General features: G+C 39.7%; 2 protein-coding genes across 2 annotated transcripts; both read right to left on the bottom strand.

Annotated features, from left to right (window-relative positions):
• Nucleotides 1-370: 370 nt before the first annotated feature.
• On the bottom strand, nt 371-12638 carry LOC110609402 (receptor homology region, transmembrane domain- and RING domain-containing protein 2). Its single transcript, XM_021748956.2, has 4 exons — nt 12335-12638; nt 11767-11997; nt 9540-9944; nt 371-1318 (listed from the first exon to the last, which is right to left on the bottom strand). Exons 1-4 carry the CDS (start codon nt 12462-12464, stop codon nt 750-752), a joined length of 1335 nt encoding a protein of 444 aa, XP_021604648.1. The 5' UTR covers nt 12465-12638; the 3' UTR covers nt 371-749.
• Nucleotides 12639-19062: 6424 nt separating this feature from the next.
• LOC110608852 (actin cytoskeleton-regulatory complex protein pan1-like) lies at nt 19063-25313 on the bottom strand. The gene is made up of 3 exons (XM_043953802.1): nt 25160-25313; nt 20496-20822; nt 19063-19841 (listed from the first exon to the last, which is right to left on the bottom strand). The coding sequence occupies exons 1-3, from the start codon at nt 25311-25313 to the stop codon at nt 19063-19065; spliced, it is 1260 nt and encodes a 419-aa protein (XP_043809737.1).
• Nucleotides 25314-25557: the final 244 nt, after the last annotated feature.

Here is a 25557-nt window from a genome sequence, read left to right as displayed (position 1 = left end):
AACAATGGCTTGCTTTAGTACTAGAGACAACACAATGTCTCCCAGTTGCAATCGTGTAGCGTAGGCCGCTGAAATCGTTGGTTTTGCTAAGCTATTGCCCATATTGTTGGGACAATTGCTAGCTTTTGGGTGCCGACCTCGGTCCTCGTGGACAATAATTTTTGAGATGATATTAATATTTTGACTTAGTTAAAATATTAGAATTTTGAACTGTCATGCTATTAAAACAATTAGTCTATTTTCTTCCAAATGACTTGATTTTTTCTTTTATCAAAAAAATATTTTCTATTAATTAAGTATATTAAATATTAAAAAATAGCACACTAAAATTTATGTATTTGTGCCATCGATCTGATATTGGTCAACCGAGTACAAGAAAAGGGGGGGTTAAACTATCATCAACCAATCCAAACTAGTCAAACATTATTTTCCATATAGCTTGATACAACACACTCATAACACTATAAAATTTTCTGAAACCTCAACTGTAGTTCTCACTTGGAAATTAATATTGCCGCAAAACGGTATGATACACTGTACAACTCACAACGAATCAGCCAACGTATCCTATATGATACACTGTACAACTCACAACGAATCAGCCAACGTATCCGATAAAGCCAGTCGCAAACTAATACCCCAAGACATCTTGAGACTTCTCGAGGCATCTCGAGGTTTGAAGGATGCAATGCCCATTGATTTAGCTGGTCACATACCAAAAGCTCCCAACCATATAATGAAATCTCATACTAACATTCAGGGAGCGACTGTGCAGAGGCAAATGGGGAGAAACTTGCAGCAGACTCGCTACAATGAAGTGGGTGAGGTTGATGATTTGAAGAACTTATAAAACTAGGTGAGGCATTGCTTGGGCTAGGAATATATGGAGACATGTATCTTGAGTTGAGAGGAGATATTGACGGGTAACCGAATGAGTGGAATGAAACTAAATGAGAAGCAATGGATCTTTGTGAAGACACGTGCCTAAGATCTGCTGAGCTGCGACTTACACTTAGAGAAGGCGATCGATGGCATGACAAAAGAGACTGCTGGACATATGGAGTGCTCGAAAGAGATGGAATATGAGAAACTGATGAAGACTGCAATGATGTAGGGGCAATTTGTATGGCCAATGATGATGCAGATCTGAAGGATGACAACAACGAAGAAGAAGCCACAGAGGCTGGGCTGGATGAAAGTAATGGTGTACATTCTGAGGCTGGCGGATCACCATTCCTTGTTCTTGCATCACGCTTGCATACAGGGCAAAAAGTTCTCCACGTGGTAAGCCAGGAGTCTACACAAATAGCATGGAATTCTGTGCAAGTTCCAATAAAATATAGTTCAGATACTAAGCATACATTTATATAAAGAAGATGGATATGTTTCTCCAAACACTTCGTTAAGTACGAAGGCAACATATCAATTCACAATTATAGCAAGAATCCACATACAAGGCATTTCTACACAACTTCTACAAGGACGCATGCGTGATGTTTTAACTTCCCATGCAAGGCAGCAGAGCAAGTTTTATAATGACTACCGCCGCGAATGACTCATCAATACCAATCTGACACTTAAATTCTTATTAACATAGAACAAGTTAAAATTTTATCAAATTTAAGAAATAACATTGCAAAGTTTATATTCACAGTTTGGCCAACCAGTCATGCTTCCTTGTTCCAAAAGCAAAATTCAGGACCAATGGTTTTTAGCTTTAAGATCTTTCATATTCACTTCTATTTGAAGAAAAATTTGGTGAGACCTGGAACATTACTGCAGGTACTCTGCGTTCCAAGTGCTAGCAATGATCTTGACCAACAATATTGATAGTTTCAAACAGAAAAATTTTTCTTTTTTCTCATGACAAGGTGGCACCCTGACTTTTGTGCAAGTCCACGAAGGCTTAGATAAGTGTTCACAGGCATGATAATTTCAAGCTGCAAAGGCATGAGGGCAGTCTGGGTTTGGATCAGAACCAGCCTGATCAAACCCAGATTTGACCAGAAACATCTTAACCAAATGATCTTGAATGGTTTGATCTGGTTCCAGGTCCAAACCTGGAAGTTTCACTTTAAAAAAAAAATAAAAAAAAATTAAAAGTTGACCGTCGGACTTGATCAACTTGAACTGATAATGGGACTGGAACCAAGGGAAACCCTCCAGTCTGGTCAAGTTCCAGGCAGGAATTGGACTGCCCCCATGCCTACATGGTTTCACTGTTATACCATGCCTTCTAAAAAGCTTCCTTCATTTATCAGAGTAGACAAGTGATAGAAATTTAAGTGTTGATCTGCTATCTATATGTGATAGCAAGTGACAATATTAGCATGTCAGTAAACAAAACATTTGAACATAATGTGATTCCTCTATATGAAAACTGAGGGATTATTCTAACAGTTAACTTACGGAAACGAGTATTTTAGTATATAATCAATAGTGATCTCACCCCAATCAAGTTTTAACCAAGTTATAAGAAGAAGATACAACACCATGTGTTAGCAATGGGCCAAGGTCCGAAACCTTTGAGGGTCTACTATAGGCAAAGGAAGAGAATTACAGGAAATCAACAGTTAGCGGAATTCTCGGAAACAATCACTGAGGAATGGTTGCAGATCAGGATCTGGGCATTCATAAATAAAGTATCAGCTATAGTAGGAGTAGGGATTATCTTTTCTTTCTTATCAATAAAGCTTTATTACTTTGGCTAGCTTGAGCTAGACGGGAGATTATTCCTGGAACCTTTCTGTATTCTCTGAGAAAGTTCTTTCGAAGTAATATTACCAATTTCATTGTCTCAATTATCTTTTCCTTGCTTCTTACTCTATCAATTTGGTCTGACATGCTGGTGGTGTCTCCATATGACCAAAACACGAATGGACACAGGAGTTGAAGCTCGAATCGATCAGATGGAGAGGAGCATGTCAAGTATAGAAGTGGTCATTGCTTCCTTGAAACTGGAACAAGACCAGAGGCTGCAATCAAATCAAACAGAGCAAGAACAACGTTTTGCTCGTCTTGAGACCTTACTTACAACCTTAGTTCGTGGTAAACCCCTATTGACGCTAAAGCATCAACCAAATCTCCTATAGAAGGTACTCACTCAACTGTTCGTCCTCTGCATATGGACGATGCAACTATGGCTATTAAAAGAGTCGAGTTACCAAATTTTGATGGCACGGATATTGTTGCATGGTTGGCACGAGCGGAGCAGTACTTCGCTATCAATAATATATGTGAAGATACAAAAGGTCCGATTGGCGTTAATATGCATGGAAAGACCAGCTTTGCATCCGATCTGCTAGATTAAGCAAAGGATTCTAACCCTCTCTTGGAATCAGCTTACTCAAGAGCTTATCCATCGTTATGGGGAGATATGCGCACAAATGAGTTTGAGATTGGCCACCTTGCAGCAGCAATCTACGGTGGATCAATTTATTGATGAATTTGTTGCTTTGGTGTCTCAGGTGAAAGCCCAAAACCTTTGAAGAGTTTACCCTTACTACCCAATGCTATATCTCAGCCCTATAAGTCTAATACATTGAACCTTCTCCTCCCAAATCGACTGACAAACCTCTTTTAACCTTGCCAAAAACACCTTGACTGCTACTTCCTCTACATGCACTCTGGTGCGTAATGGGGGGTCAAGACACTACATCCATCAAGAATTTCTTGATTTGAGGGCAAAGGGTTTCTTTTATAAGTACAAGCAACCCTTTCACCCAATGCATGAATACCCGAGCAAGTCACTTCGTGCCATTATTGTCGGTGAGGATGAAGAAACTTCAACTGATGCAAAAGAATAATTCAAGGAAGTGGCAACCGAAGCCCCCAAGGTAACCATAACCGATGAAGCTCATTTTTCTAATATTGAGCTGCCATTTTATTCTGTCGAGAGTATTTCTTCACCAAAGACGATGAAATTGAAGGCTTGGGTACAACAACAACCTCTAACTATCATGATCAACGGTGGCGCTTCCCACAACTTTATTTCAAATAAATTGGTATCTCAACTAGAGATTGTCGTAGAAATCACTCCCGCATTTGGGGTAAAATTGGGTGATGGGCACTGAGTTGAATCCTCAGGAATATGTCGTAATATTCGCATGGATCTAAGTCAAATTGAAATGTCAGCATATTTCTTTGTTTTTCCTATTGGAAATGTCGATATAATTTTGGGTATGACTTGTTGGAAACTTTGGGGAGCATGCAAATTAACTAGACAACCAAACACATGACATTTCGGGACAGGGAATCCTACCCTTACTGAGGCGTTAGTTTCTGTTGCTCAGGATGTGGAATTCTCAATGTTGTTGTAGGAGATGAATGGGAATCAGTCTTCCTGATCAATGGAGGCAGAAATTACTCACCTCAGCAACATGAATTGAACCAGATATTAAATCCCTCCAAGGAGTTGTTCTATGAGTCAACCAGCCTTCCTCCAAGCAAGGTAACTGATCATGAAATTCCTTTAATAGGTGCCACTGCAGTAGTCTGCAGTTAATGTCCAGCCGTATCGTTATGGACATTTCCAAAAAGATGAAGTAGAGAAGCTAGTAGCAAAAATGTTAGCAGCAATAATCATTTGGCCGAGCTGCAACCCCTTTTCGAGCCCAATATTGTTGGTGAGGAAGAAGGATGGGACGAAAATTTTATATCAATTATAAGGCCTTCAACAAGGTGACTGTGCCACACAAATTTTTGATTATGATAATATCTGAACTGTATTTCGCCAGATATTTTGGCACCAAATATTTCTCAAAATTGAATTTAAAATCGAGTTATCAACAAATCAGAGTAAGAATCAAAAATTTCCAAGACTGCATTTCGCACCCACTTGGATCATTACGAATTTGTGGTGATGTCGTCTAGCCTTACTAAAGCTCCAGCCACATTTTAGACCACAATAAAGCTCCAGCCACATTTCGACCTTATCCACAGAAATTCATTTTGATGGTCTTCGATGATATATTAATTTTCAGCAAAACTTCAGTTGATCATTTGAAACATCTACGAATAACCTTGCAGTTGTTGTTAAAAGAGCAGTTTCGGGTAAACTAGAAGAAGAGTTCAATTGGCAAGACCATAATTGAGTATTTGAAGTGGCCAATTCCAAGGAATCTTAAAGCAGTAAGGGGGTCTCTTAGATTGACGGGTTATTACCGATGTTTATTAAGGGTATGGATCTATTGCCCAACCATTGACTCAACTCCTAAAAAAAGAAAATCACATGCCTTTTCAATGGTCAGATTCAGCTCAAACAGGCCTTTGACAATCTTAAGAAAGCTTTGGTTTCATCACCGGTTTTAGCAACTCCGAATTTTTCTAAAGCATTCATTATTGAATATGATGCATCTGGAACAGGATGGGGGCAGTCTTGATGCAGGATCACCGGCCAATAGCATACTTTAGTAAAGGCTTCTCCCCTAAAAATGTGAACAGGTCCTATGAGAAGAAAATGATGGCTTTGGTGTTGGCTATTCGACATTGGAGGCCATATCTTTTGGGTCGTAAATTTGTTGTACACACAGATCAAGAGTAGTTTGTGTCATCTGTTGGATCAATAGATTCACACTCCGACTCAACAAGCTTAGGGAGCTAAGTTGCTTGGGTATGATTTTAAAATTTTGTACAAGGTGGGCAAGAGAAATTCGGCAGTGGATACATTATCAAGGAAGGATGAAGAATGTGAGTCACAGATATTGAGTTATTCTCAATGGGTTGACTGGGGTTTGTCCGCGACAGAGATCCAATTCTCATGAGCTCTTTTTGGTCAGAGTTAGTTATTCCAACTTCAGGGAACACAATTGAAGATGAGTTCAACATATCATCCAAAAACCGATGGTTAGACAGAGGCCTTAAACAGAGGGCTCAAACTTATTTAAGATGCTTCACATCAGAGCAGCCTCAACAATGGGAAAAGTGGCTTTGTTGGGCAGAGTCTTGGTACAATTCAAGCCACCACACAGCTGTGGAAATGTCTCCCTTCGAGGCAGTGTATGGTAGACCCTCTCCAACACTGCACCAATTCTTTCCCGGGGGAAACAAAGGCAGATGTTGTAGCTCAGGAGTTGATCACTCGAGATGAATTGTTAAGACAACTATCCTATAATTTAAAGAGAGCCTAACAAAGCATGACTAAAGCAGCCAACAAACATTGAAGGGATGTAGAATTTCAAGTGGGAGTGGGAAACCCAGTGTTTCTAAAAATACAACCTCACAACCAAGCTTCTCTTAATCCTACAATTCATGCCAAGTTGGCAGCCCGCTATTACGGACCATTTCAAAAGGTTACTTATCGTCTTAAATTATAAGAAGCAAGGATCTGCCCTATGTTCCATGTATCACAGCTGAAAAAGGTAGTAGCATAGTATTTGACTATCTCAGCATTATCTAAAAGGCTAGAGTAGAAGAGAAAGGATTTGAGACTGAGCAAATCTTAGAAAGGGTGATGACCTGGAACCATCCTGCAGGCAGCAAGCTATTAATTAGGTGAGAAGGAAAACCAGAGGATGAGGCTACATGGATGGACTACACGGATTTTATCAATCAATTTCCTTATTTTAGCCTTGTGGAAAAGGCTCTTAATCAGGAAGGAGGCAATGTTAGCAATGGGTCAACAAGCTTGGGCCAAGGCCCGAAACCTCTGAGGGTCTACTATAGGCAAAGGAAGATAATTACAGGTAATCAATTTGAAAAGACATAATCAATTTGAGAAGACAGAAGAATCGGGACAGCTGGGAATAAAGACAAAAATGGAGATTATACGGTTAGCGTAATTCCCGAAAACAATCACTAAGGAATGATTGCTGATCAAGATTAGGGTATTCATAAATAAAGTATAAGCCATAGTAGGTGTAGGGATTATTTTTTCTTTCTTATCAGTAAAGCTTTATTACTTTGGCTAGCTTGAGCTAGATGGGAGACTATTCCTAGAACCTTCCTATTTTCTCTGAGAAAGTTCTTTCGAAGTAATATTGTCACTTTAGTTGTCTCAATTCTCTTTTCCTTGCTTTCACCATGTCATTTGTTCATAATTAGGTTTGGTTAGTGGGTCTATTTTACGGTGAGGAAATGAATCATTGTTAAATGTAAATAAATGGAATATAATAAACAAGATGCTACTCTTCTGAAATATGATAAAGCCCCTAAACAAGCTACAACCATCTTTTCCAATATAGGTTGAGATCTTCAAACTTAATGCAAATCCTTAATTGCAAGCTACTTAAGATGAGCAACATAAACTTTCTTCTTTCATCCAACGAAGGAGCTCTGTCATATGACAATCAACCAAAACTTTGGTATAGTGCCTACACCTTCGATGGCTTTTTGAATAAATCACCCATACATAATGGCAGATAAGAAGTACTATATCATAAATGAACAAAATCTTTGATGGATTCTTTTTCTGATAATAAGATCCATGTGTTGATGAATGTATCCTTATTCTATCTTTGAGTTTGAGCACATCCATTTTTTAAGAGAAAAAATTCTAATATAAGCTTGACCTTATATGAGAACAAACTTAGCAGCCGTTAGATTAAATATTTATATCGAGTCACTATATACAATTAATTAAAATGTATATAAAAATAATTAACGAACAAATCTAAAAGCAAAATATATAATCTAATGGTTGTCAAGCTCATTCTTATATGAGCTTGAGCTCTCCATAGTCCATACACCTTCTAAATGACATTCTCATTAGCTTGCAGCTGCCAACACCAATTTATACATAAAACATATTCCATATCCTATTTATTTCATCATATTAGCAATTAAAATTGGTAGCTACACCAAAATCACAATCCCACTAACTATAAACAACACCCTCCTCACCTTTCTTTGCTAATAAATATTTCAACATATGGATTATGAAAATGATCATTCTTAGATATTTCTTAGCTATCAGGTTTCAACACACCTTCACGGCCATACTGGCTTCATTGAACTCAATATCAACAAACATCTTTTTTTCGGGTATTTGGAAAATTGTAAAAGACAGGTAGGGTTGAACTCTTGACCCCCTGCAGTAAGATTGCCATTAGAGTCCCAATAGGCTACTAGCCCAAAGGTAATGCATACATCTTCATCCTACTTAAACAGTAAACACAAAAACACATATATCAAATTTAGCTTGCCTACCCTCCAATATAATTCTGATTTGTGCCTGCTGTTGATCAATAATCCCACTGATGTAAATCCATAAAAATATGGAAGTGCTAGAACCAGCAGATTCGAGTTCAGGTCTCAATCACCTGAACCATACAAGTGGAAGTGGTTCGAACTAAGGTCTTGACTCGGTCAACATTATATCTCAGTCTAACAAAATAATTGGGTATTATGGTTCAGACACCCCATACCTCTCCTAATAAAGTGATAAGAGTTCTAGTCAAAATAGGATTATCCATTACAAGAGGTTTTCTTATCCAAATAGGATTTCATATCCTATCTTAAATAGAATCCTATTATCTTATGCACTCTTAATACTATTCAAACTCTATCTAATGAATTATATAAAAAGCTCATACACTCGTACACATATTTATGCACTCGGACACTTAAGTAACATATTCATGCATAGTTAATAAAGCATTTTTTTCTCTAAATATGAAGAGCATTTATTTATATAAAAATAATTATTTCGCTGTATTTTGGATGATGTATTCGGTTGTATTTGATTTAAACTATTATTATTACTATATAACTTTATATTTTCTTTATTCTAATTTACTTTATATAACATAACATGTCCAAGCACCGTGTCTAAACTTAGATATATATCTCTGTTTTTCTATTTAGAAAGTTGATAAGTCAAACTTAGAGATATGCACCCATTTTTGACACCCATATCCAAGTCAAAGTAACATAGTTTGACATGACCTGGCTGGTACACCCTCCACCAGCAAGCTTCAATTGTTCCATTAAATGCTTTAATTGGGATGGCAAACATCAATAGATCTTAACCCCCACCCCACTCTTTCTCTAACTGGACTAGGACAGATCACAGGAGGCATCTTTACGCTTGCCACAGCTAGAATTGGAGAGCCATGGCTAACTAAGATAAGATATTAAGTAATAATCTTACAAGTCCTCAAGGATAATATGGCGCCGTGGGAAATGTTGGGAACAAGTCCCATATCAACAGACAAGAAAAAAACAAAGGGGCTTATAAGTGTGGCCCACCAAACAGAAATGCGTTAGGCGATATCAGTCGAAGTGTGCCACTCCAGCTAAACTATTGTAATGGTGACAGCTTTTGTACTCCAAAACCCAGGCCTGTGAATTCTTACAGGAGCATATTCAAAATTCGGATCTAAATAGCAAAAGCCACCAATATATAATACCTTGCAACGGCAGTACTCCATCAATTAAAGCTCTCATTGCAAATAGGAATATATATATATATATATATATATATATAAACAGCATGCTGCTGTATTAAAGCATACATATTGAACATGATATGTAAGCATGTAACATTGTTTTACATGGGTGAGAAGGAGAAGGGAAGGAAAGGGGCTGGATAGAAGACTTACTGTGTTGACATGGCAGAATCCTGAGCTTCTCTCCAACACTATAGTCTTCAAGGCATATGGCACATGTCATTGAAGTACAATTGTCCTCCAGAACAGTTGTGAATATTAGGCTTGGCATTGCTTTCACCAAGCGACTGCTCATCCCATGCAACCCCCGGACACGAGAAGAACGAGGCCGCTCTCTTCTTATACGATGCCTACGAACAAAGAAACAAGTAGCCAGCACCGCAGACATGGCCAGCAGAGAAATGAAAGAGATTGCCATAATAGACCATGCTGAATTTTCAAGGCTTGGGATTAACCAAAGCTCCACGTAACTCATCCCAGCATACTTCTTGAGTTTTTCACCAGAATATTTAGAAATAAATACAGCATGTATTTCTATACCAGATGAATTCCCTGCCACTGCAAATTTTGCAGGATGCTAAGTTAATATTTGCACTGCAATTAAAAAAAATTATAAATGAGATTGACAGAGAGGATAGATTATTTGCGGTCGTCTATAAATAAGAGAGAGAGAGAGAGAGAGAGAGAGAGAGAGAGAGAGACTCAAAGAAATAAACAAAATTAATGGCCCACGTAAACAAAGCTTTTTAAAAAAATAACCAGAATGTTCTTTTACCTCAAACTTGCACCTTTACTTTAGTCACTCAGTACAAAATTTCCATCACATTAAGAATCATGACGACAACAATACTATACATCATTCATCTAAAGAAGAAAAATAAATCTACTCAACCCCTGTCTCATAGTACACATCATTAGAGTAACATGTTTCCTCCGCTCTTTGAATAGTTGGGACTTGTGGGGAAGTCATAAAACAATCAACATGCATAATACAGATGATTTCTAAAATACAAAATTAAGTTAGAAAACACCAAAAGAATATGAAGAAAGCATGCAATAACAAATTACTGTTCTATTAAATGTTTGCAATGTATGGGTTGAGAATGAAAAAAAGAAATTCTCACTATTTCAGTTTGAACAGCAACTCCAATGCAGTTCAACTTAGTCTTAGCCACCGCGTCTGAAGCAACCACACAAAAAAAGGGCCAATTGGACATAAAAGGCCAAAAGTTAACGTTTAATCATGATTATAGGCAAAACTTTCAATTTTAGATGATAAACCCCCATTTTGAATTTGTTGCAATTGTACCCAATTTTTAAAATTATTTATCCAATTGAATATAAAACTCTAGAACTTACATTTTTATTACTATTATAACCAAAACTTTCAATTCTTTACGCCAACATTTTATCATAGCCAACACTTAAAATAATTTTTTAAATTAGTGCGCATTATGTCATGAGTTAGTTATTTACCCTCTTTAAATATTAGGTAATCTATGTAAACAATCTCTTAGAACTAATTATCCATATACCGAAAAAAAATACCTAACTTTTATTGTCCTAATCACTAATTTGAACTCTCATATCCCTAATCTAAAACTACTCAGATTTAGGGACTCATTCAACATGAGAATTTTAGATTTTGAATTAGGAATTAAGACAATAAGAGTTAGGTATTTCTTTACGGTATATGGATAATTAAAACTAAGAGATTGTTTATATAAATTTACTTAATATTTAAAAAGAGTAAATAAATAACACATAATATGACTCATGTACTAAATTTAAAATGGTCAAAATTATTTTAAAGATTTGCTACAAATATAAAATGTTCAATATAAAATTGAAAGTTTTGGCTATAAAAGTAATTAAATGTAAAGTTTTAAACTTTTATACCCAATTGAATAAAAAATTTTAAAAATGGACTACAATTGCAACAAATTCAAAAGTTAGGGTATTATCATTTAAAATTGAAAGTTTCTGCTACAATTATGATTAAATGTAAAGTTTGGGCCTTTCATGTCCAATAAGCCAAAAAAAAAAGTGAATAGTATGACACAAAAGGCATGATACTTCCAATAAACCTAAGACCTGCTACTACAACTGCAAGCATGCCATAACAGAGGAACCAATCAACTGTTGTTGATGTAAAATGAGGATAACACCTCCTAAATTTTGCACATCCACCATACAGGTAGCAAACGAATCATCCCTACCAAAAACGCATACTATCCCTATCCCAAGGAATTACATCAATACGTACTAAATCGTAAGTAACTAATATTTCTATTTAATTAAAAAAAAAAAATCTATTCCAACGAAAAAAGAACTCCATGTCCTTTGCATCAGACTATTTAAGTGTGGAAAGAGACATTACTTGAAACCAAGATGCCATCATCTTCATTGTCATGTACAATTGCAGCCTCAAACCCAGCCTTTTGTGCTCTTCTAACTTTATCCTCAAAGCTACACCCTCCTCTTATAATTAAAACATAAGATGAAGAAATATTTGAAGCTTTTTCAACTTTATTTGTCAAATCTGAACACGCATCAAGGGGCTCTGCCAAATAGAATACCCCACATTCACCGGAACTCTTAACTGCTGGAGCTGAAAATAATCAGCAACATCAGGAATCAGAACATACACTAATCTTATACATAGTAAATATATGTACAGAATAAAAGAAATGGATTTAACTTCTTTACACTAGCTGGTTTTCCCTTTAACATGAAACCATTACACTATCAATAACAAACTAAAGTAAGAATTAGGAAACGTATTTAAGTACCCTATTGTGAACTTATACAATTATATATATTAAGCTTAATTGCGTAGACTACTCAATTTTCTCAGTTCCCTCAATACTTCTAAGAAAAAAAAAAAACAAGAAAGCAAATTTCTTTCATCCCCATCACTTTGATATGATAAATAAAGAAAAACTCACCGAAATTAGCTTCAACGTCATCGAAAGACAAGGTAACGTTGCCACCAATCAAAACCACGCTAGCCGAGGTCATCACACAGCAAGTAGATAAAGAGAAGAAGAAAATCACAACAACAACAGCAAGTTTCATTTTCGATTAACCCTAAAAAGAAGTATAAAGAAAAAGGGAATCAGATTTTTATTTTAGGGTTTTGATTTGGAAGAGAATGGATACATCGGCTTCCATTAGAGAGAGAGAATAGTTGAATCTTTCGATTCTGTGGGTTTAGATGCTTTTTGCTGTTTATTAAAAGGTTTCTTCTTTTTAGATAAAAAAAAAAAAGAGAAAAGCAGGGAGAGACAGGAAAGAATCAGAAAAGAAAATATTTAGAAATTAAAAAAATATATATTAATTATTAGATTAAATAAAAATTTATTAATATAATTTCAGTATATTTTCTCTAAAAAAAATTATCTAAAAATTATAAAGTCAATTTTTTTTATTTTTTAATTAAATTAATAAATTTTAAAAAATTAAGTAAAATAATTTTAAAAAAATTATATGTATAAAATTAATATTTAATTCTTAAATTTATTTATTTTTGGAATTAGAACTTTGAACTAGATGAGTCCAAAGATAATATATTTAATTTCTTATCAAGAAATAATTGATGTTGTGACTTGTAATTGCCCTTTGCCAAAGAAGGGTCTAGACTCCAGATCAGTCTTGTGAAACTGTGGGCTGGAAAATAATAAATGAATAAAATATCAAATTGATGCTTAATAATATGGATTTTTTTTCGAAAATCGTAGCTGGCAAAGGATGCCGGTGCTTGTGAAATGAAGCTCTTGCTTCAGATGGTGGTGTAATAAAATCGCTCATATGGTAATTAAATTGTTATTAGAGGAATGTTTTATTTTATTAATTTTTTAATTATTATATTATAATAATATATATATTATATTAATTTAATAGTATTATTTTTAATTTAATTTTTATTATAATAAATATTGGTTGTGGAAGGGTTGGTCGAGCTAAGTTTATGGAGGATTTGGTTTTGGTTTTGGAATTTGCACATATAATGTGCCACCTTTTTATCTTATATCGAAAAAATATAAAAATATAAAGATAAATATATGTGATTGGATTATAATATCAAATTAACTAATTATTTTGATATATAAAGTAATTCAATCACTTATATAAATTTATATAAAATAAATTAATTTAATTAATATCGTGACACCCTCTTCAAAAATTAACATCTTCAATGATCTATCCAGCCTCTTCAACTACTTGTACAAATAGATAGCTAGCCCAAGTTTTTTCCTTTGCAAGGTAGGGGTTTTTAAGATAAATTGAGCTTAAGTTTTTTATGTAATGGGCTTATTTTGGAAGTTTTTCTTTATAGTTTAAAAGCATGTCTTTAATATATATAGATTTTCGAACAAAAAATTAATGGTTTTAATGAACACTCACTTATTTAATATACCTTTTTGTACTCTTGTAAAATTTTACGTACCTTCTACATGTAATCAAGAATTTTTCCAAAAATTCAATTTAATTATTTTTTTAATTAAAATATTCAATTTTTATTTTAAAAAAATTAAAATCTTACCAGATTTTGTAAGAATTTATTTTAATTTTTTCTAACAAAATAAATCATATTAAACAATAAATTAATACATTCTGTTAATAAACATTATAATCTCAGTAATATAATACATTTTAATTTCAAAATTTGTAATCGGTGATTTGATTTTGTATATCTTGAGTTATCATGTCATTAGTAAACAATAGTAATTTCTAGACTCTATATTAAAGTAGAACTCATTTCATAGGTACTATATTAACACAATATTGAACTATAGGGTACATATTTTTGTTAATTTCATCATTTTTTTCATACTAATAGGGTACTCCTTTGTCCATCTTGTATTTAGATTGGATATATACTAATTAAAATTAACCTATTGAATACTTGAACTAAAATTAAAACCTATTCAATACCTAAATTTATATAAAAAAATCGTAATAATTAAATACAAATTAATCATTGATGACCGCTGGATTTCTTCACCCCGGTCTGGGGCCAGGCCCACGATACCAGCCCATTATCTAGAGGCCCTCAAGCCTCATACATGCATCAAGTCCGGTCCACTCAGTCTTGAGACCGGACTCCCATCAATCTCCTCAATCAGGCCGGCCTAGCTCTTTGGGCCCGACGAATAAATCCTCTCTGGGTTCAGCCCATATCATATCTTCCGGTCCAGCCCGGAATCAGGAAGGAGACCTACCCATCCTTCATGTGGGACCACCCGCACGCGCGTCCGGGAGAATCAGGGGCCGTTACGTATGGGGCAGCGATCTGATTTCCTCGTACGTCCATATCAACGTGACAGGATCAGATGGCCCAATGACATATATTCTGTTACACGTCACTAGCGGACAAAAGGAAACAAATAAAAGGAGAAATACTCTTCTCTAGGTCCAAGTTTTTTCCTAAGTTTACAAACCCATTGTAAAACCCTATTTTCTGGATCTCAGATCATCAATTGGCACCGTCTGTGGGAACGAAGGAGATCTTTTCATCACCGGAGTTCCACTCTAAACACACCCACTGAGATCCACGATGGTTAACCACAATGAAAACAGCAATCTCAACGCTCCTAATGACCTGAGCTCCGCTTAGGAGGGACAACAGTTCTCTTTTTTCAGTCCTACAACTCCAAACAATCAACCACCCATCCCTTTCAACCCCTCGCCAAGCCCTACGGGGAATGTGTCCGCCGCTGCCTTGTCCAACCAGGACCTCCAAGCCATCGCCCTCCAGCTGCAAAACACCGCCCACTGGCTGGGGCAGATAATGCAACAACGGGGCCTCAGCACCCCAGTACAGGTGTTACCGATGGTGGAAGAGCCCCGGACCAACGCACCTTAGCCTACCTCCAACCATCTCCTAGCTGTCAGCCAAGAAACCGGAGACGGGGGGAGAAGAGCCGGAGAAGAGGAGGAGCCGAAAGCTCGAGTTCACGGAAGGAAGGTGAGGGAGCTGATAGAGAATGATGAAGTTGATAGTTATTCGGCCGGAACCACCGGAAGAATGGGGAGCGAGACATTGGAGGAGGAAGGTCGCGCGGAGAAAAGGCCCAGGCAGGAAGAAGAGAGAATAGACCAGAAGCTGCAGAAGATGAGAGAGTAACTTTTGGCTGAGTTAGGGGCGAAGGACCCCAGCCAAACTCTCCTGCCTAACTCTTCACCCTTCTCAAAGTGGGTGCAGCAGGAGACCGTCCCGAAGAAATTTATGATGCCACCTATGGCGGCGTACGACGGAGCTGGAAACCCCCGGGAGCACGTCTTGAACTACAAAACTTTCATGGAGCTGCAGACTTTGTCAGATGCCTTGATGTGCAAGGTATTCCCGACGACGCTCTCGGGGCCAGCACGGGCATGGTTCAACAGCCTTGAGACCGAAAGCATCAGAAGCTTCGGAGACTTGGCCACTCGCTTCATTAGCCGGTTCATCGCCGGGGTGCCTGCAGACAGAAAGACGAGTTATTTAGAAACAGTCAGGCAGAGAAGGGATGAATCGCTCAAGGAGTATGTTGCCCGTTTCAATACGGAGGCCTTGCAAATTCCCGAGCTGGATGAGGGTAGAGCAGTAGAGGCTATGCAGAAAGGGATGACTTTGCCCGAGATCTTTGGCTCGTTGAGCAGGAAGCCTCCTACCTCACTGGCCGAGCTGATGAAGAGGGCAGAGAAGTACATCAGGCAGGATGATGCCCTGGTGACAAGCAGATTTGCCAGAGGAGTGATGGATAAGGGGAAAGCCCCGGAGGAACGGAGGCCGGAGAGGCACGAGAGGAAACACGGCGAGAAACCTGAACTCTACAGACAACCATGGCAGAGAAGGGACCAAAAACTCCCCCCTCCTCGGGCCTCAGAATAGAAGACACTTCCCCCTTGGGTTCAAGAGAAGCCGACCCCACTCAACGCCTCCCGAGCCGAAGTGCTCATGGCCGTCCAAGACAAGGAATTCCTACAATAGCCCAGACCCCTGAGAACTGAAGCAAATCAGCGAAATCTTGACAAATACTGTCAGTATCATTGCACACACGGCCACGACACCAATAACTGCTTCCAGTTGATTGCTGAGATTGAGAGGTTGATAAAGAGGGGACACCTCAAGAACTTTATAAAGAAATTGGAAGGACAAAGGCCTCAGCCGAACCCAGCAGCGCAGACACTCAGGGGAATGGGAGCAGGGCCAGTGAATGATGGGTCCAGTGGAACCATCAACATGATCGTTGGAGGAACAAAAGGTTGAATGAGCTGGTGAAGCAGAAGAGGTACTTTCCTTAGAATATTTGTGAAAAGAAATTCTTGTACTATGAAAACATGAATAAATGGAATAACACCATCTTATAACAATGCAATGATTATCTCTATTATTGTGAGTATTAACTCTCTCAGAAAAAGAAAAGAACAGATATCAGAAGACCTCCTTGAGACATAGAGACCTCCTGGAGGTAGAAGACCGGGATCCCCAAGCTCTCCTGGATTCAAGACCAGGATCCCCAAGATCTCCTGGCATCAGAAGACCTCCTTGAGACATAGAGACCTCCTGGAGGTAGAAGACCGGGATCCCCAAGATCTCCCGGATTCAAGACCAGGATCCCCAAGATCTCCTGGCATCAGAAGACCTCCTTGAGTCATAGAGACCTCCTGGAGGTAGAAGACCGGGATCCTCAAGATCTCCTGGATTCAAGACCAGGATCTCCAAGATCTCCTGGCATCAGAAGACCTCCTTGAGACATAGAGACCTTCTGGAGGTAGAAGACCGGGATCCCCAAGATCTCCCGGATTCAAGACCAGGATCCCTAAGATCTCCTGGCATCAGAAGACCTCCTTGAGACATAGAGACCTCCTGGAGGTAGAAGACCGGGATCCCCAAGATCTCGCATCAGAAGACCTTCTTGAGACATAGAGACCTCCTGGAGGTAGAAGACCCGGATCCCCAAGATCTCCAGGATTCAAGACCAGGATCCCGTAAGATCTCCTGGAGCAAAAATGGCCAGGATCCCGTAAGATCTCCTAGAGCAAAAACGGCCGGCGGGATCTCCAAGATCTCCCCGGAGCAAAAACGGCCAGGATCCCGTAAGATCTCCTGGAGCAAAAACGGCCGGCGGGATCTCCAAGATCTCCCCGGAGTAAAAACGGCCAAGATCCCGTAGGATCTCCTGGAGCAAAAACGGCCAGGATCCCATAAGATCTCCTGGAGCAAAAACACAGCCCGTATAAGGCTCGACAAGAAAGCAAGAAATTAAGTATCGACTTCACAGTGACGAAGACGAAATTCCGAACTCCTGAGCCTGTCACACAGATAGCGCAAAAGCCTAAGCAAAGAACAAAAATCCGAGCTCCTTAATCCGCTGAATGGACAGACTCACGACAAAAGCAAGAGACCCTGCCCACAGCTCGGATTAACTCACAGTAAACAAACACTTAGCAAAAATGACCCTGGGAGAGGAAAATGACAAAAAAAAAGAGCTGAACTCCCCATCCCAGTGGAGCATACAGCCCATACCACACCTACTGACAAAGGGTCACTTCAAGAGGGACCATATATCCGAGCTCATAATCAGAAAGAGAGGTAAAATCGTCTAAAATGAAACCGCGAGGGATTTACTCCCTCACCACTCATGTAATAAATGCTGAGGAGGTAAAGGGGCAACCCGAGGAGAAATCCAATGGCGTGAGCAGATGAGACCCCAGCTTTAGTTCTTGTCAAACCAGAACTAAAAGCAAAAAGGCCAGCCCTGCTCATCACCTTTAAAGGTACATGATCTGACTTATTGTTATTAAGCAAAGGCTATGTGCCCTAGCTCATAGTAACGAAGTAATAAGAGAAAAATGAGGATGTCCTCACAAGAATCATAAAAACTCGTAGGTCGAGAGTTCAGCCCACTGTTAAAAATAGAGCTCACGGGTACGGCTAGTCCAGCTCGGAAAGAGCTTACGGATAAGAATGCCTTAGCGAAATAGATAAATTTATAAGTCAAAAGTTCAGTCAATTAATAGATTTTCAGTTTTGATGGGCTTGAAGGCAAAAAGGAAAAACAATACAGTGGATTCCTTAGAAAAATTACGAAGCACATAGTTTAAGTGTTTCATTTTTAACAAGTAGAGGTAAGAACAGCTCAAGTATAAATGATAAACAAAAATAAAATTTCATTAAAAGTGAAGGGAAATTTACAATCTAATCATCTAAGATTATTGGAGGGAAGATTGTCCTCAAGGGACTTACATTTCTAGGCATTTCACTATTTATATTGCTGTCACTATCTACATTTCTATTCTCTATACTAGCATCTGCATTACCGCTTGCGGGAGGTCTGGCGCCCTCTTGCTCGAATCCCCCATCACCCACACAAAGTACAACCTCCAGCCCTGAAGGCCCGGTATCTTCGGCAGCCCTTTCATCCTCTTCTCCTAGCTCAGTGTCCTTATCAGAGGGCCTAACTGAAGTGTGAGAAGTTCCCTTAGGCAAGGGCAGGTCATCCTCTCCGTAGAGAACGTCCTCGCCATCAAAGTCCACCTCAGCAGCTCGGAGCTTCGCTAGTGGAGTGGAAGGAGCCTGTCTGGCCTCTCTTAAACCTCGATTGAAGCCAGACACGAACATACGGAAGCCCTTTTGCCAAATAGCCATCTTTATCTCATTAGAGGCTTTGTACTCCGCAAGTTGTGCCTAGCTAGCCTCAGCTATCTTTGCCTTCAACTCAGGAGAGTCCTTATAAGCTTGAAGACGAGCTTCACAGGCCTGCTCAATCTCCTTCTTCAGCACGGGGGACTCCCTATACTCCATCAGATGCCTCTCACACTCCAGCTGAATCCTATCTTCAACGAGTCTGGCGTCCTCGAGCAAGGCTGAACATCTGTGTTCCAAAGCCTTGACCTCATGGCTGAGCTCTTGATTGCGAAGTTTAGATTCCTCCGCCGATGAGGCCAAATCTCTGATGCGATCGGAGCTCTTACTCAGCTCCTGCTCGAGAACTTCTACATGAGCTAGTGCTCCCTCCTTCTGAGCCTTCATCTTGTCAAAACGAGCTTGAGCTCCTTCGAGATCGGCCTTCATGGCATCGTGCTGACGCCGAGCCTCGTCCCTCTGGCTTATAGCCTCATCCCTCTCACGAAGGGCCTCCACCGTGGAGGACAGCTGCTTCAAAACCTCTTCATAGCGGACCTCAGCTGCAGCTGCCCTCTTGTCAGATTCCTTGAGAACCCCCCGGGTGTGAGACAGCTTCGCTTCTAGGGAATTGGCACGCTCCTGTGCCTCAGCTGTCTTCACATCAGCCCTTTTGAGGGCCTCCAACGCAATGTGTAGCTCTATCTGGAGAGACCTAAAATGCTCTCGAGCAGCCGCGAGATTGCCCCTGGCATCGCTAGTTGCAGATAGGTTCTCGTCCAGACGTGCCTCCTCAATCCGGCGATCTACTGACTCCCCGAAAGAGTGGTCACGAGCGTCCACTTAGTACAAAGGAGAAATCATCAGAACAAAGAAACAAAGAAAGTCAAAAAGAAAACAAAAAGACAACTTACCATCAGAAGCATCTCCCTGATGCGGTCTCCAAGCTCTCCTTGAGATCGGGATTGGAACGCTGCCTGCTCTCTGGTAGAAGTAGCTAAATGGCTAATCAGAGCAAGCAGACGAGGGTCCGAAGCCTCCGTGAGCCCACCGAACATCCGCTCCTTGATTAACTCAGCCACCACATTGGCCGGGGACTGATGAGTGATGTCCTCTGCATTCAGTATGTCATTGTTTGGGCAAACAGCAGAGGCACCACAAAAGCCTTCTCCTTTCCAATAGCAGGCAGGGCTAGAGTAGGCCTCCTAGAGGCCCGAGATCTCTTAGGAGCGGGGGCAGGCTCTTCAGAAGGAGGAGGACGCTTACTTCCTACCTCATCCACTACGACCTCATCATTAGCCGGACCGGACCCCCTTTCCTCAATCACAGGGGCGACTTCAGTAACGTCCCCCTGAATATCTCCCCCTGCCGGACTGGTCTCTTTCTCGACCCCAGGGTCGCTGACGTCGGCAAGGCATGTCCCATGCACCTCCCCAGAAATACCCCCAGAAGGCACAGCCAAATCTTTCTTCGCCAGCTCGATGTCCTCAATTGACCCGGCGGCGATCTGGGGTTCTCCTTCGCCCTTGGAACTGAAACTCGTCTAGATGCTGGAGCCTGGGAGGATGGAACGGCCGAGCTTGATCTGCTGCGGCTGGACGGCCTGGAAGATCTAGCTCCTCGAGAGCTCGACTTAGGAGCCCAGGAAGAAGTTGGAGCAGGAGGTCGGCTAACTGTCCTAGAAGAAATAACCTGGGCCACCTCCTCAGTAGCCTCTGACACACGTCGCCCAGCTCGGAGGGCATCCAGCGCCGCGTTCATGCTTTTCCGAGAAAGAATTAAGTTCTTCGGGGGCTTAATTTGGTCCATTTTGACGTCAGAAGCTGCAAAAAAATACAAAATCAGAACAGGTTAGCATAATCTCCAGTAGAAATCACAAAGAACAGGCAAAATGGCTAGACAAGGCACAATACCCGCATCTTGGATATCCCTAAGATTACAGGCGAACATACACTTCTCTACGTCATACTTCTTGTCAACAGAAGTCAACCGAAGGTACCCGACCTGTTCGGTGAGGCTCAGCTGGGGCAGGTCATTGCAACCCAGAGAGACATCCTCCCAGTCGAGCTCTACCCCCCCACGATCGGCCGGATTCTTTCTTCAGCTCCGCAACTACAAAACCCTCTATCCAGCCCTTTATGGAATCCTTGTAGCCCGTGAGGATGGACAATCCCCCACGGGGGGCAAAATAATAAAAATAGTTACTTGCTCTGACAAGACGAAAAAATGTCACAAACAGACGCGCCGTGGGCGTAAAGCCCCAGCTTAGGCAGATGGATTCGAAGGAACACATAAACAAAATAGAATTTGGGGACAGCATCCGGGGGGTTATCCCGAAATACTGAAAAACCTCGATGAAAAAGGAAGTGAACGGGTCAGACCGAAGTCCCGTTGTTTAACAAAAAAGACTATGCTACGACCCTTATGAGGATCTATCAAACTGGGAGGAGGGGGTCCGGAAGAACAATCCTTTCATTTCGGTGAGGATCCCGGATAAGGTAAAGAAGAGTATCCAAATACCTCCGGGAAATGAGCTTAGTTATGGTAGAGGGAGTGATACATGACTCAAGATTAAAAACTTCAGGAAGCTTAGAGATTTCCATGGTAGTAGAAGAGGCGTACCTGAAAAGTGGTATAGCGGATGAGCAGAAGAGAGCGTAGAAGAACAGAGAGCAGGAGAGAGCAAGCGTTTCGAAGAGACAGAAGGAATTCAAAATGTGATACAATAATGAGACGAAAAGTTACTCTGCACAGTTTTGTCCTGAGACGGCGCGGTCATTATTACTCTCGATATTTACCCCCTCATCAGTCGGGCAGTGACTGACGAGAAGGTAAAGGGGCAATTGATGACCGTTGGATTTCTTCACCCCCGGTCTGGGGCCAGACCCAAGATACTAGCCCATTATCTAGAGGCCCTCAAGCCTCATACATGCATCAAGTCCGGTCCACTCAGTCTGGAGACCGGACTCCCATCAATCTCCTCAATCAGGCCGGCCTAGCTCTTTGGGTCCGACGAACAAATCCTCTCTGGGTTCAGCCCATATCATATCTTCCGGTCCAGCCAGGAATCAGGAAGGAGACCTACCCATCCTTCACGTGGGACCACCCGCACGTACGTCCGGGAGAATCAGGGGCCGTTACGCATGGGGCAGCGATCTGATTTTCTCGTACGTCCATATCAACGTGACAGGGATAGGTGGCCCAATGACATACATTCTGTTACACGTCACTAGCGGACAAAAGGAAACAGATAAAAGGAGAAATACTCTCCTCTAGGTCCAAGTTTTTTCCTAAGTTTACAAACCCATTGTAAAACCCTATTTTCTGGATCTCAGATCATCAGTCATATTTTTTAAAATTTATAAAAAAATAAAAATTAATCACATATACTATCAATTATATTTTAAATTTTATTGACTATGCTCTGAATTTTTTTAAATCGATAAAGTTAAATGAAAGTAATTTTATTATTTTATAAAAATTTAAAAACTAATTAATAAAACTTCAAGTACAATTAGTAATAAATCCAACTATTTCTAATTGTTTTTAATAGTTTATTAATGTTATAATTAATTTATGTTTAAATATTATTAGTTATATAAATTTAGATGTTTAATAAGTTAAAATTTTAGTTCAGTTATTTAATGGACTAATCAGAAATAGTATAAGAGTATAAATATATATTTACCCTTTTATTTATCAATATCATTGAGAATTTAATTTATCCAAAAAAATTTTGTTGATTTTAAAAAGATTAAAAAGATTATTATTTTTTTTAAGTTTTGATGTGGCTGAAATAAAACTGTACTACAATTGGTCAATTTACAAGAAAAAAGAAAGTGAGGTGATTGATGCGTATAGCAACCACTCCGACGCTTAAGTCAGTAAACTAGTAAACTGAAGAAAATGGCGAGTGTAATGAGATATTTTGAACTCAAGAGTAATTCTGTAAGAATGCGTATATTGATCTCTGTGTTCATTAGCTTTTATATTGTAATAAGGTGGAGTTAGTTATCAAATCTCTTGAAAATTCGACTAGTATCGGCTAGTAGATAAGGGATCCCGCGATTATAGGTGTAATGGGAATCTGTTAGATTGTGTTCTCTAACAGTAACTTTTCGTGAAGTCTCGTCCTACTGATGAGAGGGCAAGTCTCAGCGAAGGACCGAGGACTATGGTGTCTAGGTCTTCCCTTTCATGAGTGGGACCGTATATCACCTAATTAGACTTTTGCCACATGGTCCTGTCTTATGGTGACAGCTCATGGCTTACTTTGGGCGATTATTGTATTACATCAGAGGTCTCTCACTAGACTTTAATTCTTCAAATTCTAAGGTTGCAGTTGTCTTTATGATCATAGGCACGTGGCACACATCCAGATTGGCTTTCCATGTTTGCGTCGCTTTGCCAAAAATGACTGAAACAAGCTCACCAACGGGACATAACACCCAATCACTTGCCTAACTAGTGCCCTCTTCGTGGCCATAAAATAAATAACTTAAAAAATTTATAGAATGGGACCAACACCTGGACATGTGCCCTGGTGGATACCCACCTTATGGCTTGGGTATGAAATGCCTTAGAAATTTTTTTTTTTTATAAAAGTAGGACTAACGCTCGGTCATTGGGTCTGGCGGATACCCTCCTTGTGACTTTGGCCTAAAAATACCTTAGAAATATTTCATTAGCGAGACTAACACCAGGTCAAATACCTTGTGGATACTCGCCTTGTGTTGGCTTGGCGGATGCCTGCCTCATGGTGTCTGTATAAAATGCCTTGAATAATTTCATTTAGCAGGACTAACACTCAGTCAAATGCCCGGCGGATAATCGCCTTGTGGCTTGTCTGGCGGTTACCCACCTCATGGCGTCGGTATAAAATGTCTTCAATAATTTCATTTAGCGGGACTAACACCCGGTTAAGTGCCTAGTGGATACTCGCCTTGTGGCTTGCCTGGCGGTTACCCGCCTCGTGACGTCGGCATAAAATGCCTTAGTTAACGAGACTAACACCCGATCATTGAGCCTGGTGGATACCCACTTTGTGGCTTAGCATAAATGTCTTAGAAATTTTTATTAATTGGGACTGACACCTAGTCGTGGACCTGGCGGATATCCCTCTTATGGCCTAGGCATAAAATGCCTTAATAAATTTTTATTATACGGGACTAACACCCAAGTCTCTCCTAGTAGTTATCCGCCTTGTGGCTCGCTTGGTAAATACCCGCCTCGTAGCGTCAGCATAAAATGCCTTGGTTAATAGGGACTAATACTCAATCATGGGTCTGGCAGTTATCCGCCTTATGGCCTTGGCATAAAATATCTTGGTTAATGAGAATAATAACCGATCATGGGTTTGGCAGATACCCGCCTTGTGGTCTTGGTATAAAATGCCTTAGTTAACGAGACTAACACCCGGTTATGGACCTGGCGGATTTTCGCCTTATGGCCCTGGCATAAAATGTCTTGGTTAATGGGACTAACACCCGGTCATGGGTCTGGTGGATACCCATCTTGTGGCCTTGACATAAAATGCCTTGGTTAATGGAATTAACACCCGGTCATCGCCTTGACGAATACTTGCCATGTAGTCTTTTTCTTGTCTCCACACTTTCATCCATCAAACATTTCTGATCTCAATATCAAAAAAGTCTGAAGAATACATCATAGTTTTATTTGATAACATTTACATAAATTACAAATATTTTTTCAAGAATAATTAAAAGATTCGGTCATCTAACTTGATCAATTTTAAAACTCAGAGTTTGACTCAAGAGCTGAATATTTGTGATATTCTACTTTTATAGACTTTTATTGCCACTTGGTCCTCCTACAATTACGTGGATAACCCCTATGGGTTCATTTTCAGCAAGATTGATTGATGCTCTTACCTCAGATCCTAACCTCTTTTCTTCTTTTATAGCAAACTTTTGGAGTGTGTTGTACCTCATGCATCTCTCAATTTCATCTTTTAGTGGTCAATATTATTCTGTAGTGTGTCCATGATCCTCATGAAATCGATAATACTTTGTTCTGTCTCACTTACCTGATTTGTATGGGTTAAGCATGGCGGGCCATTTGACCTCATTGTCGTTTTTTTTTATCACCATAAGTATGTGTGTTCATGAGTCATTTAGTTGAGTATAGTTTCTGAACTTACCTCGGTTATTCCTACTGTGTGATACTGGATAACTCTTTTTACTTTTGTAGCTTTGCCAATCTGACTTCGGAGTCTTATTTTGACTCCTCCTCTTATTGTCCCTCAGCGCCTGGACTTTATCATCCAGTCTTATATACTTTTGAGTCTTGTCCATTAGTTGTTGATAAGTAGTGGAGGGGTTTTTTATTAGATAGTCTATGAATTTAATGTTGTGCGTTCCTTTTTTCAATGCTTCACACATTATTTCGTTATTTAACTCTTCCACCTGTATTGTTTCAGCATTGAAATGTGAGATAAAACTCTTTAAAGACTCGCTATCTCTTTGGTAGATTTTTCGCAAGTCAGAGGAGAGTTTTTTTAGGAGGTATGCAAGTGATAAACCTAGATTTAAATAACAT

The sequence above is a fragment of the Manihot esculenta genome, chromosome 2 (assembly GCF_001659605.2).
Source record: "Manihot esculenta cultivar AM560-2 chromosome 2, M.esculenta_v8, whole genome shotgun sequence".
Taxonomy (NCBI): domain Eukaryota; kingdom Viridiplantae; phylum Streptophyta; class Magnoliopsida; order Malpighiales; family Euphorbiaceae; genus Manihot; species Manihot esculenta.
The sequence above is the reverse complement of the archived record's forward strand: the minus strand, read 5'-3'. Positions and strand labels throughout refer to the sequence as shown.

Bases quoted from the DNA above. Each gene is read 5' to 3' on its own strand.
- LOC110609402 (XM_021748956.2), bottom strand. From the start codon at position 12,464: ATGAAACTTGCTGTTGTTGTTGTGATTTTCTTCTTCTCTTTATCTACT. The intron at 9,945-11,766 runs GTAATGTCTCTT...CAAAATTTGCAG, and splicing joins TGATGGCATCTTGGTTTCAA to TGGCAGGGAATTCATCTGGT. The intron at 1,319-9,539 runs GTAAGTCTTCTA...GAACTTGCACAG, and splicing joins GATTCTGCCATGTCAACACA to AATTCCATGCTATTTGTGTA.
- LOC110608852 (XM_043953802.1), bottom strand. From the start codon at position 25,313: ATGGACAAGACTCAAAAGTATATAAGACTGGATGATAAAGTCCAGGCG. The intron at 20,823-25,159 runs GTAAGTTCAGAA...ATTTTTTTGCAG, and splicing joins ACACAGTAGGAATAACCGAG to CTTCTGACGTCAAAATGGAC. The intron at 19,842-20,495 runs GTCAATTGAGGA...CTTTGTACTAAG, and splicing joins GAACCCCAGATCGCCGCCGG to TGGACGCTCGTGACCACTCT.